At 50.1% G+C, this 15,852-nt stretch overlaps 1 protein-coding gene across 6 annotated transcripts in view; it reads left to right on the forward strand.

The window, feature by feature from the left end:
- Positions 1–15,852, forward strand: part of GSE1 (Gse1 coiled-coil protein) — a 931,659-nt gene that overhangs the window by 736,116 nt on the left and 179,691 nt on the right. Inside the window, exon 1 of one of the 6 annotated variants that reach the window (XM_069217796.1) lies at positions 247–1,633. The exons of 2 other annotated variants lie outside the window; for them this stretch is intronic. In XM_069217796.1, coding sequence (XP_069073897.1) covers positions 1,597–1,633 — 37 coding nt within the window. In that variant the 5' untranslated portion in view covers positions 247–1,596. Of the gene's footprint in view, positions 1–246; positions 1,634–15,852 lie in introns of those variants that run through there. 3 more of the 6 variants (XM_069217788.1, XM_069217789.1, XM_069217795.1) reach the window with 3 other exon arrangements.

Here is a 15,852-nt window from a genome sequence, read left to right on the forward strand (position 1 = left end):
AGGATCACAGACCCCCCCGGGGGCTCACAGGCTGCCTCCAGGCAGCTGTCTGGGTGTGAGCCTGCTTCATTAGGGCAGACAGATCTGCTGTCAGTCGGCCAGATTTTCCAATTTACCGACAATGATTCTGGCATAAAAAGTGATGGGGGCGCTTCCTGCGAGCGGCCCCTCCCTCCCTCCGTGTGTGGTGTTAGCGTAGCCTGCGGGTGGCGGTGGTTTCTCCTCCCCTCCCTCCTGCTCTAGCCTGTGAGTCAGGGCTGGAGCCGAGGGAGAGGAGCCGCAGCTCGGGAGCCGTCAGCCGGGTCGGGGGCGTGCGTTCACCTCAGGGCTCTCGGTGCGGGAGGAAGCGGGGTCACCCGAGGATCTGTACCCCTGGACGCGGGGCACGCACTGCCAGGTCACCGGACGAGCCCCTTCTCAAGGAGGAGGGCTGAGAGTACCCCTGGGAAACACGACAGCTGCAACGCGTCCCTCCCCCGGAAGGAGCGCTACGGCCCCTGAAGCGCAGGTCACTTGGGACATCCCCGCCGAGAAGAGAGGGCTGCGACCTCATGAGGACCGGGTCGGCTGCACCCACCACTAGAAAGGGGGAGCTTCAGCTGAACTTCTTGTGGAAGAGAACTGGGACACCCTCCCAACAGCCCCCCATCAGGAGCGAGACACCTGGACCAGCCCCCCTGAGGACCAGGGCTCGTTGGACCCCCACCCTCCTCTGTGGGGACCAAGGCACGTTGGATCTCCCCCCTGAGGACCAGGGCTCGTTGGCTCGCCCATAAGGAGCAGGTCATCTGACCCATCACCTGGAGTGCCAAGACACCAGGGTCAGTCCCCCCTGAAGGCCACGACTTGTTGGACCCCCACCCTCCTCTGTGGGGACCAAGGCACGTTGGATCAGCCCCCTGAGGACCAGGACACCTAGACGACCCCCCATCTGGTATCAGTCCCTCCTACTTGCCATGGCACTTGGACTAGACGCCCCAGCCTGGATCTAACCCTTGAGACACAGTGCAATTGGGTGGGAACATTCTGATTCTGCCAACCACTCACCACCCGAGGAGCAGGGCACCTGGACCAGCCCCCCGGAGCGGGCTGCCCCTCAACTGAAAGCGCACGTGCCACCCCACTCTCCTGTTTCGGGTGACGAGGGTTGAGGCCACTCACACAGGAGGAGGAAAACTGAGACCCCTCTCCCCAGGCAGAGGGCTGGGAGCCCCCCTAAGCAGAAGTTTGAATTCTCGTGGATAATACCCGCGCCCCCGAGGCGCTGTCTTCGGATCCGGTGGGGTATTTTGCCAGCCATGGATATGTGGGTGTTCCTGAGGCATCAAACTAAAGGATAAAGAAAAAGGGACCCCTCCACCCACCATCCTAAACATGGAACCCCTGTGTCAGAAGCAACGCACTGACACCCCTCGGGAGTGAATGGAGTACAGGTTGGAGACCCCCCTATTCCACGTCTGAAGCCGTCCCTGGACCCCCACCCACATCAAGCTCCTTCCCCCTATCTCCACCTCCTGAGGTGGACAGGCTGCCGCGGAGTGATTTTGGGGTCTCTCGTCTAATTCTCTGGTAGCCATGGAGCAGTGACCTTTCACCATGTTCGGACTGAAGCCCCCCGTGTACTACCTGCCAGGTAAGGACCGGCGCCCCCACCCCTGCCGGCCTCCGGGGCTGGGTTTACATCCGGCCGGCTGCGCTCCCTTGTTCGTGGTTTGTAAATGCGCGTCAGGAGCCTGCGCGGGGAGGGGGGGGTTGTAAATTGTTCTTCCCTCGCTGCTCTCGGGATCAGCGGCACCGACCTCCCCCGAGCGCCCCTCCCTCCCTAAGTAGAGAGTGTGTTATTTAAGAGCAGGGCGGGGAGGAGGTGGGTGTGAAGTTACTCACTGCGGGGCCCGGGGTCATTTCACGGCTCAGTACTCGGTATCAGGTGGCGGGCTCCTGCCGAGGATCACACGCTGCTTGACAGCTCCTGGCCGCCCCTCCCCTCCCTCACGCCCACGCCGAGCAAATTGGAGTGCCTTGAAGATTCTTGGCTGTACTGTAGAGGCTCAGTTTTAGCCCGATGAATGAATGAATCTATCTATCTATCTATCTATCTATCTATCTATCTATCTATCTATCTATCTATCCATCTTCGCATCCCTAGTAATTCACACCGGGCCCCCACGAGACATTTGCTGCCCGGATTAGCATTTCTAGAGACAGCCCCCGCTCCCCGGGTTGTCTCACCCTTGGCTCCCTCTCAGCTCTTGTGTTACGAGCAGGAGCACGTGATATTTGACAGGTCATTTTAATAACAAGGCTCTTCCACAGCGCTTTTCGCCCGCACAGGGCAGCAAAGCACTTTAGCACAGGAGCTGTCAATTAAATGCTTTTAGCAGCACACGCTCTGCCCCGGCGCCGTGTGAGCAGTCTGTACCGCGGCGCCGTGTGAGCAGTCTGTACCGCGGCGCCGTGTGAGCAGTCTGTACCGCGGCGCCGTGTGAGCAGTCTGTACCGCGGCGCCGTGTGAGTAGTCTGTACCGGGGGTGTGAGCAGTGTGTACCGGGGGCGTGAGCAGTCTGTACCGCGGCGCCGTGTGAGCAATCTGTACCGCGGCGCCGTGTGAGCAGTCTGTACCGCGGCGCCGTGTCCGCAGTCTGTACCGGGGGTGTGAGCAGTGTGTACCGCGGCGCCGTGTGAGCAGTCTGTACCGGGGGTGTGAGCAGTGTGTACAGCGGCGCCGTGTGAGCAGTCTCTCTCGGACTGCAGTAGAGACAAACTCATGCGGCTTCTATTGGGATACAGCACAAGCAGTCTGTACTGAGGATCCATGCAGAGAGCTAGAACCAAGCAGCAGTGCGAGCAATCTATAGTGGGGAGCAGTCTGTACTAGGGAGCATTCTATACGCGGAGCAGTGCAAGCAGTCTGTACCGGGGAGCAGTGAGAGGTGTCTGTACTGTGGAGCAGTGTGAGGAGTTTCTACTGGGAAGCAGTCTGTATCAGGAAGCTGTGAGCAGCCTTTACTGTGGAGCTTTCTAAACCAGGGAGCAGTGTGAGCACTTTCTACTGAGGGGCAGTCTGTACTGGGAAGTAGTGTGAGCAGTCTTTACTGAGGAGCAGTCTGTATCAGGGAGCAGTGGGAGCAGTCTGTACTAGGAATTAGTGTGATCAGTCTGTACCGGAGAGCAGTGTGAGCACTATGCTGGGGAGTAGTCTGTACTGTAGAACAGTCTGCCATGGGGAAAAGTGCGCGCAGTCTGTCCTGGGGTGGAGCCTTCCAGCAGTCTCTGCGAGACAGTAGTGTAGACAGTCTGTACTAGACAACAGCACACGTAGTGTGGCCTGGGGAGCACTGCCAGCTGTGTGCACTGAGCATGTGGCATTGCGGCCAGAACTCCCGACTTTCGAACTGGGAGAACCGGGTTCGAGTCTCGGGATCGGCTGAACGGGCTGCGAGTCTGGCAAATCCCTTAATCTTCCCGTGCCTTACAAACCAAAGCTGACTTTGTGTAATGTAACTGGTGGTTGTGTAAAGCACTACAATACCTGTGCGTGTTATATAAAAGCAGTGCGTACGGTATGTACTAGAAAGCAGCACAGGCAGCCTGCACCGGGAGCAGTGCGTAGTCTGTACTAGACAGGAGCAGTGTGTCCTTGAAGGCAGTTGTCGCTGTCTGTACTGTTGTGGGTGGCTGTAGCACGTCATCGGTGACGAGTTCAGCCAGTCCTAGACTATTTACCTAAAGGTGTACTCGTGACCTATGGTCAGTATTTTATATAGCGCTTGATACTGCACTTCTACTTTTTATAGGCGCTTTACACAACAGGTGTTATTAGTAGCTAAGGTAATAAGATTCAGTGTAGCGATGGGTTACTCGCGTCTTTCTATCGCCGCTTTACTTTGCTTACAGAGTTCAGTGCACTGAGGTGTACTTGCTGTGCGCCAGCTAGGCGCGCGGGAGAGCCTCACCACAACTTGACAGGATTCGAGCCCTGCTGCCGGGTCACATCCGTTAAGGTCACCTCACTAGAGGTGCCCCCAGGGGCAGGTTAGGGAAGGGTCACCGAGTGGACAGGTCGCATACCACTTCCGTGTCCGTGCTGACCCGGGCCAGCCACACCTCTCAAGCCACTTCCTCGACCAATTGAAGAGGGAGTCGAGCATGCTCAGGTGGTTAATGAGTCACGCCGGGAAGGGGGCTTATGACGGCGGGATGGGGGGGAGTCTAAGCCAACACTACAGCTCCCAGAGTGCACTTACTGATTAAATGAAACCCATGACGGAAGCTTGGTGTGCCAGAAACACGGAGTCAACTGGCGCCATAAGGTTGCGCTCTGTAAACACCACTTCTACATCAGGCACAAAGGGAAAGTTACTCAGTAAAGGACACTTCCGTGTCATGTCAGGATAGAGGTGGACGTGCCGCACTGCTGAAGGTGCTTCCCGGTGAGTGCAGGTCACCTTGAGATTGTAACTTCCGGTTTACTTCCTGGTGATATAAACTGGGCCACAGAAAGTGTAGGTGACCCACCTGTGGATTTCCCACGCTCAACCAAGCTAAATGGGCCCAAATATACCACTTGGATAGGTATACGCTTGCCCACATCAACACTCAGACTTACAGTAACAACCACTCCTGCACGCAACAGGAGGCATCCACTTCCAGCATCCATTCTGCACAGCCTGAATAAGCTAGGAAATGGATATCAGGGCTGCCTCTCCCTGCTAATGCGCGCACACACACTTGCTAGGCACAGTGCAAGCTAAAGTTGGCCAGTGCTTAACTTGTGCCGGTGGTGGGTAACCCCCGTGATTCTAGGAGAGCGGACTTCTTTTTCATCATCAGACTGACAATGTGTGTGAGAGAGAGAAAATCTGAAAAACAACACATGTGGAGGAAGAGATAGGAAAAAAATGACAATGGGTGGAACTTGGGATGGATAGATGATCAGCAAAAGTGAGATAAAGCGGTAGGAAGCGTAAGGCGATTGGAGAAAGAGGCAAGAGAGGAAACTGAGCCTATGTAGCCTGGGTTTGGGGGACTGCAAGCTCGGAACCTCGTAATTTTGCAGATATCTCAGTATACACACAATTCACTGGAAAAACCAATGGTTACAGGGATGTTATAGTTAGGTTCTGAGTTTACTCTTGCAAAAGCACAGAAATTCAGCAGTTATGGTTAGAGTTCTTTCGAGTAGCTATATCACGCGCCCTAAGGTAACTATAACTCCCACCCCCACCATGCACAGTTTTTTTTTTTTCAATAATTTGGGGGTAATTAGCAGTGTATGGCGAGGGCGTGAGTTATAGTTATGGCGCAAGTGACAGTTACTTGAAAGAACTCTAACTGCTGAATTTCTATGCTTTTGTACGAGTAATTTCAGAACATTACTAGAACGTGCCTCTTAACCTTTGTTTTTTTCAGTGATTTTCTATGTTTTTTAACACATACGTTAATATTAGTGTCAGGTTGTGGCAAGTCAATCAGGGCTTTGCCTTTCCCAAGGATCCATGGAGGATCCATCAATGATCAGAGGAGGATTAAAGGAGGATACACAGATCGGCTGTAGAAAAAAAAAAAGTGGGCATTTTGTTTGCCCATGAGAGGTCCCTAAAGGAACACTCCATGTGTCCTATGGGGTCAGGATACCTTATGTGTTTTTACACTGTTTTTTTCCCACCCCCCAGGCAATGCAAGAAACAAAATGGTGGCCACAGCTTTTATATCATGTTGCGGCAGGCCAATCAGGGCCTTGCTTTTCCTCCGAATCCAAGGAGCATCCATGTCCCTATATATACAAATTTATTTTCCAATTAATTACAAGAAAACCACTGAACAGATTCACACCAAAACACAAAAAGGTCACTTTCTGGACCAGGACCTACCTTTCTTCCAAATTTAGTGTAATTCCATCCAGTAGTTTCAGCGCTATTGCTGATCAAAATCACTATAGAAAAATGGAGAAAAGGTGTTTTGGGACCCCCCCCCCTTTTTCTCAGCCCCGCTTGATAGATCACCCCGAAACTTTCCTGACCACAGCTGACATGGCTGGCAAATTTATTTGGAAAATTTCATGAAGATTTGTCAATCAGCACCAAAAATATAGGCAAGTAAAAACATGTTTTTTCTGTAGAAACTAGATCCTAACTATGAATACCTAGTGGTGACCACCACTAGGTAATGTAGGTAATAAATATATTTTATTTTACTAATAGGGCACTAATGCAGCTCAAGTAAAGCCTATTATACTTTTAGCTGCTAATCCTGATGCAAGGAACCATTCCTTCATAACAGAACAGAGTTTGTGGTCACACTGCTGTCACTAAACAGCCCGAGTTCACACAGAGGCTGATAATTACCACTGTGTTTTCCGGCCTCCTCTTTCATCCAAACTTGTGGAGGTGAAGATGCAAAGTTAGTCGTGTCTAGAAAATAAACTTCGCTAATACCTCCACACCAGTGTGGATTCAGTGCAGAGGGAGGAGATTTATAGTCAGTATCTTGGGCAAGGTAAGAATCCTGATAGAGAGAGCGGGTTCATCAGCGTGTACAATGACCACAGTAGACGTATCTCCAGGTAGAATGAGGTGGGACTTGGATACCAGTCCTGAAGCAGATCAGGTTTTTTTCTACAGTCATCTCTCGCTATCTCTTTCCCCCCCCCCACCTTTCCAACACTAGTGACAGATATACACAGTACGGTCCCTCAAGGGTCTGCTTTACACCTAGTTTGTTTAAAGCTTAGATACAACTAGCCGGACTGATTGGATGATTTGGTGGTTCTTGCATGGATCACTATTGCACTCAAAAAGCTTTATTCAGCACAATAGCCATAAAAGCATACAAAAATATAGAGACCATTACGTAAAAGAAAAAATAATGTCCTATAAAATTCTTGTCATCCTAAAATCAGGTATACATATTGGATATTATGCAGTTCTCACATTTTACTGAGGAAGGGCTCTTCTTTTGGCCAGAGTTTGTTGGCCTTTGACAGACGGATGAGCCAGAACTATTCCAAACTAAACCCACATATCAAGGAGGATTTTGTTGCTGCAGCCCATCTCTTTAAACATCAAACCTGTTGGGCGCAGCTCGCAAGGAACTCCACGGACACACAAAGCTAGGCTGCACTTTTTCTGGCTTTCCAGGCCACCTCTGCAGTCAAAGCAGTTATTTCCAACCAACGTCTGCAGATGATCATATGAAACAGTCACAGATGCTCCGGGCCACCATTGCACTGATAAGATTTAGATTGGATTACACTGATGGGGGCGTCTGGCATATCCGATTAATCCCAGAGAAGTCACAGGAACTGCCCAACAGTCCATATCAACCTAATCATGGTGTACACTGCTTCTCTGCGCAGAAAGCAATAGGATTAAGATCCTGATGCGCTGTCTGTCCCCTTCTAGATTTGGGACTCCATCATTTTAGCAGCCAATACATAGGCCTAGGTACCTACTGACAAGTGACTGGTCAAGGCTCACCAGTTCCAGTGAGCTCAGATAGCTGTGCTACATCCTTGTGAAGCAGAGTCCGACCGGCTTCCTTTCATTAGGAAATTCAAACATGGCTTTTCACAGCAAAGTCCCCCCTGCACCTGGTAATGACAGCTGCATTTCCAAGGGTGTCTCAAGTAAAAGTCACATTCTGAGAGTGGGCAGCATGAACCTAAGCAGGGATGCATCAAAGTGTTTTGTTCCATCTCCCCTTTGCTATGGCAGGAGGCTTTGGACTTGGGGTCACTGTTTCAGAGCTTAAGTGCTCTGTTTGTATTCTGTCCCAAGCTTTTTGCGCTGTTACACGTCACCTAAGACCTACAGGCTGCATTATTTTGGTATTGCCTTGTCGTAGACTCTAGTGGTAGTAACAAGACAGCTGGATTTGTGGCGGCAGAACCATCCAGTATGGGAGACTCGGGAGCCTAACTCTCATTGGCTAGCTAGCAGCACCTTACCAATACCAAAGGTAAGAGTGATTTGTGGCATAAAAGGAAAAAAAGCAAAATGTAACTAGGTGAGAGGGCACAGACCTCAGGCCCAGGACTAAATCATGTACCCATGTGAATGCTAAAATAACCTCACCACAGTCGGGTCACTATGACTTTCTGCATGTCTGGTCGTGGCACAGACAGGCCGCTGTGTGACTTCTAGCGTGAGCTGTATTATTGTCCATCACTGTAGGCCTTTCAGTATTCTCATGCTGATACTTTGGGCTTGTCTGGCTTTCAGCATGTGCCGTAGTGGGCTCGCAGTGACTTTCAGCATGTGTCACTACGGCATTATCTGGTCACTATGACTTGCAGTATGTCTCGTAGCGACACACTGAGACCCGCACAATGTGTTGTCATGGAACTGGGAGGTCACTGTGTTGTTCGTCGTCTGTTAGTGTAGCACAGTTAGGTCACTGTACAGCTTCCAGCGTCTGTCATTATTGCGCTGTCAATTGTTGTACTGTCCTTCTGCTCATGGTATAACATTCAGCTTGTGTCTAGTGGGGCTGTTCGGTCAGTTTGTAACGTTCGGATGTGTTGTGGTACTCCGTGTTCATGGTATGACTTGTGGGTTTGTCTGTTCAGTGTAGAACTTTCAGATGTGTTGTCGTGCTACTCTACCCTCGTTCACTGTCTGACTTTCGGCATGTGTTCGTGTGGCACTGTCATTCGGTGCGTAACTTTCAGATGTGTCATCATGGTAGTCTGTGTTCACTACATGACTTCAGCTTAGCTACAATACTTACAACAGAAAATTACTCAGTCTTAAACATTCTACCTAGAGGCAATTAGTACAGATTCAGTTAGCACAACTTAAAACAGTTTCCAACAATCTCTTTTGTTGTTCCTAACAATAAATTTAAATTATTTATTTTTAATAGTAATCTGAAATAACCAACTAGTAATTGTTTAACTATCTTAAGACAAGAAACCTAGGACACACAAGGGTGATGGGTATACTAGACAAACCCTTATACATAAAGAGGATAAGTAGATTTGCAAACAAAATTAAAGGAACGTTGTATCGGTGAATCTGCATACAAACACTTTTACATTGGGCCTATCAGATATGCAGTTTGTAAATATTGTAATGAAATGCAAGGGTGTAATTACAAGTATTGTATTGAAATTATGCATAAATATCTATGGTCATGGAGCAAGGAATTTCTTTGTACTCAAACATTTTTGCGCAATAGAAGACTTTTTCAAAAATCAGAATGGAATTTTTATGCCATTGAAACTATTTTCCACTGCACATTACTCATTGTGATGCGTTGGACAGCTTCACAAAGGCATGACCAATATCAAAAATGTATGTTTTTTAACTAATTGATATAGTGAGGTGTGAATAAACTTGAGAAACGAGGTGCCCACACCACTTTCATGGGCAACCATACCTCTTCATGGGAGATCCCGCTCTGTGTGCACATGTGCACCCGTTAATCCCTCACACAGAAGAGTATATCCCTCGGGGGTCTGTGGTACTCACTGCTGCCTTAACCAGTTGGAAGTACTCCAGTACTTTGCAGAGTCGGAGGCAGGAGGGTGATAGCACATCACTGGGTAATAGGAGCAGCTTGTGTCACATTTGAGGGTCTCTGGAATATATTGCCACCTTAGTCAGTGACATACATTGCAGGGTGAGGGGAACCAAGTGACAACACTTCACTGTGGTAGTAGGGAGACATTCGATCACTCTGAGTGACTGAGTGAGCAGGAAGATGTATCTTCAGTCTGTACGTCACTCTGAGGGAACTCTACTAGTATGGTGCTATCACATCACTGTGAGGGACCGAGGGAGTAGCAGGATATTGCGTCTCACTGAGGGACTGAGGTAGTTTAGGACGTTGCATCAGGTTGAGGGGCTGAGGCAATGCAGTAACTTAGACATCGGTGACAGGAGTACATCTCTTGGAGGGACGACTACTGTCGTACCCTGCCATCTCTCTTTTCACTCCACGGGGAGGTATGGTTAAGGGAGAAAAGCCTGCCACCTCTTTTAATCTCCCCCATCCCCACCCAGATTGAGCCATAAATCCACCAATGAGGAAGGTCAGTTCCCACCCCACCTGTGCCCTTCTACTGCAGCCGGCGAGGGGGCAGTGCTTGCAGGAGGAACCTCGTGATTAGAACAAGGTGTGTGGGGGGGGTGAGGACTACAAGCACCCGGCATTCCCTTGTTCGTTATGTTATTGTGCCGCCTGGAAACCAAAATTCAGAAATGTTCAAACCAGCCCCATGCTGCAAGATGCTGCCATTAGAGTGGGGTCATAGTTTGGGTACAGCACCCCTTCTGTCCTGAAAGCTGAGCCTGCTGGGAAACGCCAGAGTGACCAAGAGTTACACAAATCACATGCAGATTCCGTCAAACTGCCCTTTCCGGGCCTGGACTGCGGGGTTTGTTCCTAGAAGACCATGGTAGCCCCAGCCCCTTGTCTTGTGGCAGCCACTTCTTTGTGGGTTGAGAAGTGCCCGCTCTCTGAGCCCCGAACCCGGGTGATCTGCCACAGGTGGGGGACCGCAGCGAGACCGGTCATATCTCAAACACTCACACATTATACATCTACACATCCATGACTAATGCTGTAAGGACATAATACAAGATGCCATTATTGCGTTAGAGAATAAAACATTCTCCTGCCGTATTTATTATTACATCTCATAACCACGACAAATTTTCTTTCTCATGATAAGGTACAGAATAGCATCATATTTATCACCTGTACTTAACTTATACATGAAATTCCTAGCAAATATTCAATACTAATATATGAGCAATTTTAGCAAATACATGAGGAATCATGGTTGGCCACTTCCCGGGCCCCTTGTGGCATTGACTGATTGCATGGACTTGGAGCTGGGATGAAACCCTGCTGGTCCCTCAATAAGCTGTCCTTTACAAGGCAAACTCACTTGTCCCCTCAAGACAGAGGGAGCTTGGGCCAGCATGACAGCTGGTCCCCAAACAACCATGCCAGAGCAACCTAATAAATGGGGCTCCCCATGGCACCCATTGGGAGATGGGCCTTGTCAACCGGCCCATAGCTCGGTCCCCTGGTGAAGCCCACCATCCCCCAGTATCCCCAGGGCTGTGTAATGGAGTACCCTGGCCAGCTATGGACAATCGCAGTAGCGGACGTCCTCGGCCTTTCAATAAAGACCTCAGTTCCCCTACCTGGGTTCAGTTAAAGGCTTAAAAACTGATTCCATCCTGAATTCGCCTGCACTTATATCCTTGATGCCAAGGTTGTCTACCTGTTTTTGTGGCCAAACAGGACTCCGCCTCTGCCTTCGCCACCTCCCCCGGTGGACTTAATACAGGGGTGGGTGGGAGAAGAAGAAAACTGGTCTGAAAAAGCGGGAGGGGGCGCGTCCGCAGTCACCAGGGGCAGCCAGCGGTGAAAAAGAGGGCGATCAGGTAGCCCTGCTCATTATTTAACTGGTGTGGCTGCCCCTGATGCCTTCCCAGGCGCTCCACCCAACACCTAGCAGCCAGTGGCTGCTGACCCTGAGTGACCGCCCAAACTCAAAATTAGGGCTACCGTTAGTCTACTGCCCCTGACCGGTCCGATCCGCCCTACACCTGTCTCCGGGGCCTGCGAGCTAACGCCTTGTCCCCTTGTCCAGTGTGACGCAGCGGAAAGGGACGGCCTGACCACCAAAATCAGCCCTAGCAAAAATGTTGGAAGCATTAGTTACAGTGCGGCCTTCATGGCGGGTTGTGTCAAGGCCTACCTGAAAGCTGCTCCCTTGCCTGCAGCCCTACAGGAAGGGGTCAAACACAGAGTCCTTTTGGAGACATAGGCCAGTGTGTAGGGTCCCCACCTTCCAAGAGGTCCCTGGGAAAGTGAACTCTCTCTCTCTATCTCACTTCTGTGTATTTCTTTATCCTAACCTTTAATGAATGGTTGAACATTGTCAGGCAACACTGGAGTTTAGCAACAAATGGCAATAAATGTGAAAGTTGGCCCAAACTGGGGCCAAATTATTTCTTGCCAGGGGCCTACAAAGTCCTTAAAATGACACTGGTCAAACTGCCAGGACGGCCAGTCCAGGTCTGGGATCAAAGCTGGGGACATTCTTGGAGTGCAGTTACACACTTCTGTATCACGCGTGCCACTTCAGCCCTTGTTGAGGTAGGGGAGGCCCCCATGGAGGTTAATTCCCCACCTGTGTATTGTGCATAGCATCACTCAGATGCAAGAACCTAGAGATAGTAAATAACTGGATACTGATTAAAGTTTGCCAACAGTTTATCTTAACGCATTAAAAAGGGCATTCTATGGAGCAGTCCTTGAACATAGGAAGAAAACCGGACTGGGGGAAACCCTTCATCAGCATGTACCTACCTTGTGGCTGGAGAGAAAATGGCCATGACTACTGGTCCCTGGGACCCCTGCTGACTTGCAGGCCCAGGGATTCCCTAGGGGCACTCTGGCTAGGACTGCGATCCATTCATCTCACCTGAAGGCTAGCGTGAAGGGTGACCTTTCACCTACGAACATTAAATTCCAGGTCCAGGGTAACCATCTCACTCCAAGTTCTTAGGAACCCTGTTTTTTCAGTTCTTGCTTTTTCAGCTACCATTTGTTCGTGGCTGGTGTGCTAGTAACTGCTCCAGTGACAGCCGGGGAAACTGGAACCCCCAGAGTACGTTGAGTTGTTACATGGAGGCCCAGGACTGGAGAGGCATTTGTGGTGACGTTCGGTAAGGTGGTCAACTTGCCCAGCCAGATGGTGGTTAATGTTGGTGGAACAAGGTGATCCACCATCCCATTTCTCGTACTCCTGGTAGGGTAGAACAGAAATAACTTAGCAGCACAACCTGGGCCCAGGTGCGCGCGGCCTGTGATATCAGCGCACTGCGGGTGCCAGGGACTGCTGCAGAGGCCGGGGGATGGGGCTGTTCTATCGGACGGGGGCTAGCTCCCATTTTAGGGAGGATGTGTTAGGAGGGCCTTGGCCATGACTCGAAGACCTCTTTATACCCGCCGTTATTGGCTCTTGTCAAGGGCTGGTTCCTGACTGTGCCGGTGGTTGCTCATGGTGGGTACCAGCACTCTGTGTGGGGGCCTCGACTGATTTTTCAATCTCAGACTTTGACCCAGAGAAAGGAAAAAAAAGCAGAAAGATGGCAGAATAGTGAGAAAGGGGGAGACCGGGATGAAAGAGAACCTGCATGAGTGAAAAGAGGAGGCAGGAATGGTAGAGTGGCGGATGAGAGGCATGAGGGACTGAGGCCTGGCGGCCTTGGTATTCTGCAGCCCGCCAGCCTCATCACGAGGGAGTGCTGTCTGCGCACAAGAGGGCAGAGACCCCCCCCCCCCCCCCCCCCCCCCTCAGTGGATGAGGACGCCCCGCTCCATTGGCAGTCCTGGCTGCCGGGCCTCCCTCCTGGTACCAGCAGCTGCCTCTGAATTGCCTTTATTACCATCCGGGATGAAGCCTCAGCCGTCATTATCGCAGGAAATTGGGATGAGACGAGGGAAGGCGGGAGGCGGAGGGGTTCAGTGCGTACGATGAACAAGGGGGCGGCAAAGAAGGGTAGTGGTGGGTGAGGGCACCCCTGTACTTACAGCACAGCTTGATTTTCAGGAGCCGGCCTCCCTTTAAAGACTAGGAATGGGCAAAATGAGACAACGACCCAGACATTCATGCATCACCGGGGCCGAGCTGGTACTAGGCCTGCTCCGTCTCCCATGCATCGCCTCTGCCCTTGGTCCCCTCCCCTGCATCACCCCACGTGCCTCCTCTGAATCCCCAATCCACTCGCAGGCATCCACCGACTATTCCCCTTGTGGTTCCCACCCCTGCACCAACCTTCCCCGCATCTTATTCACTGCTCACCTCCTTGTGGCCTTCTGTTTCCCTTCCCCACTGCTGACTTTGTATTACATCCTCTGAACCCAAACCCTCGTCTTCACCTCTTCACTCATTCATTACTTGCCCTTTCTTCAAATTCGGTGTCCCTGCCTTAGAGACCCAACCCTGTCCCCTTCCAATGACACCTTCCCCTTAGCAACCCTCCATTCCGCTCGCCCTTCTTTGTCCCCTTCAACGCCTATGTCGTTACGGTCCCTCCTTCCCTCTTACGCATACTGAGCCCTCAAATGCACCTAAACTGTGTTCAGTCCCAGATGGGAAAGTTTGGGGTATTGTGCCACTCGGAAGCACAACACCCCTCCAGCACCATTTGATAGGGCTGGTCCTATGGCGACAACTTTACTGCTTCCGTCTCCGATAGACTACTTCTGTGGCCCACACGATGCCCCACAATATGTTCCTCCAGGTTCCAGCTGTCCTTTCAGTATGTATGGCCCGAGTTGTAGAATGTTGGCTTCAAGTTCAGGTAGGGTTGCCATGGCCTTTCAGCCCACACTATTGCTGTAGTTTACTGCTGAAACATCAGTCAGGGGCCCATTTTCCTTGCCTGAACCAGGGCCCGATGCACCCTCGATACACCCCTTAACATGGAACTGTATGCTTCCCGTTATCCATCCAGCTGGGCCACGGTCCTCCTGGACCATGGCTTAAAGCATAGGCACTCACATTTTCCCAGGGGCCAAAAATGTTGTTCTGTGATGTGACCGACAGCCACATTGATACCAGCATGGTGTGGTTTGAGGGGGCAGGGAACAATAAGGTGGGTGTAGCAAAAGCAAAGCATGTACATCTAGTGGTTGAATTGCACAATGGGAAAACAGAAAACCCGATTAATCCCGGTTTACCCACTTGATCAAATTGTGTGATCCTAGGAAATTGTTGTATTTCATTTCCCCTCCATTTTCTTCATTATCACATATAAGAGGACCTCCAAATAAATGACTTCTGGATATGTGCAACACAAAACCTTCTCCTGTGTTTGATTTAATAAACTATAATATTGTTTTTTGTATAATAGCAACACAGACCACTCAAAGGGTGCACATAACAACTGGTTTGCTTCTTATTTCACTATTCGATTGTTGACTGACTGGAGGGAGCATAAATGTTTTTAAAACTATGTTTGAAAACTATCTTTTCAAAAAAACTTCACAATTCATTGATAGAATCTGATACACTTAAGTGAAAAAGTGCTGCATCTTAATGAAATACACTATTTGAATTTTGAATTGAGACTTTATCATATTTGTACACATTTGCTGCAAGATGTCTTTAAAATGAAGGTGTTGCTCAAATTAAGCAGTGCAGTACACCCTAATTACTTCCTTTCTTTAACTTTTATAGAAATCCTTGGCCGTTTATCTAACATGTTTTTAAGTTTAGTGCTGCGTTGAGTAAACAACAGACCAGTGCTATTTGCGTTCGCTTAAAGTAATTTATCCGTGGACCAGAAGCACCCTCCAGTGTAGAGAGGGCATATGCATCATACTAAGATCACCTTGACAACCCTACTAAGAGAGTCATGCTGCCCCACTGGAAGAGTGAACCAAACTAACAGGGGACAACCAAGTGCAGGTGGATAGCACTTCAGTGAGCTTGCTTTGCAGCTGCATTCATGACCCCACCCCTCGCCCACATAATATGCACACACAGCTTTTGGGTTTGTTGTGAAGCTGGGCCTGGAACCCACTACCTTTGTGCTACAAAGGTGCATTGAAACACACTGGGAAACACCTCTTCAACCACACCCAGAGGCACATAGAACCAGCTGTCGTGCTCCCTTTTAACAGATCCCAACATTCACAAACAGCTGCCTCCCCATATTGTGAAAATAGGGGTCCATTCCCTCCTTGCAACCCATTGCACACAGTGTGCGACCACAGAAGAGATCAGTAGGATCTCTACCCTTAGTGAACACAGATAAAATACTGGTTCACCAGGACTCCTTTCCAAAGGTTGAAAAACTGCAATTGAATGTATGGTTTAAT

Source organism: Pleurodeles waltl, chromosome 12 (assembly GCF_031143425.1).
Source record: "Pleurodeles waltl isolate 20211129_DDA chromosome 12, aPleWal1.hap1.20221129, whole genome shotgun sequence".
NCBI lineage: Eukaryota > Metazoa > Chordata > Amphibia > Caudata > Salamandridae > Pleurodeles > Pleurodeles waltl.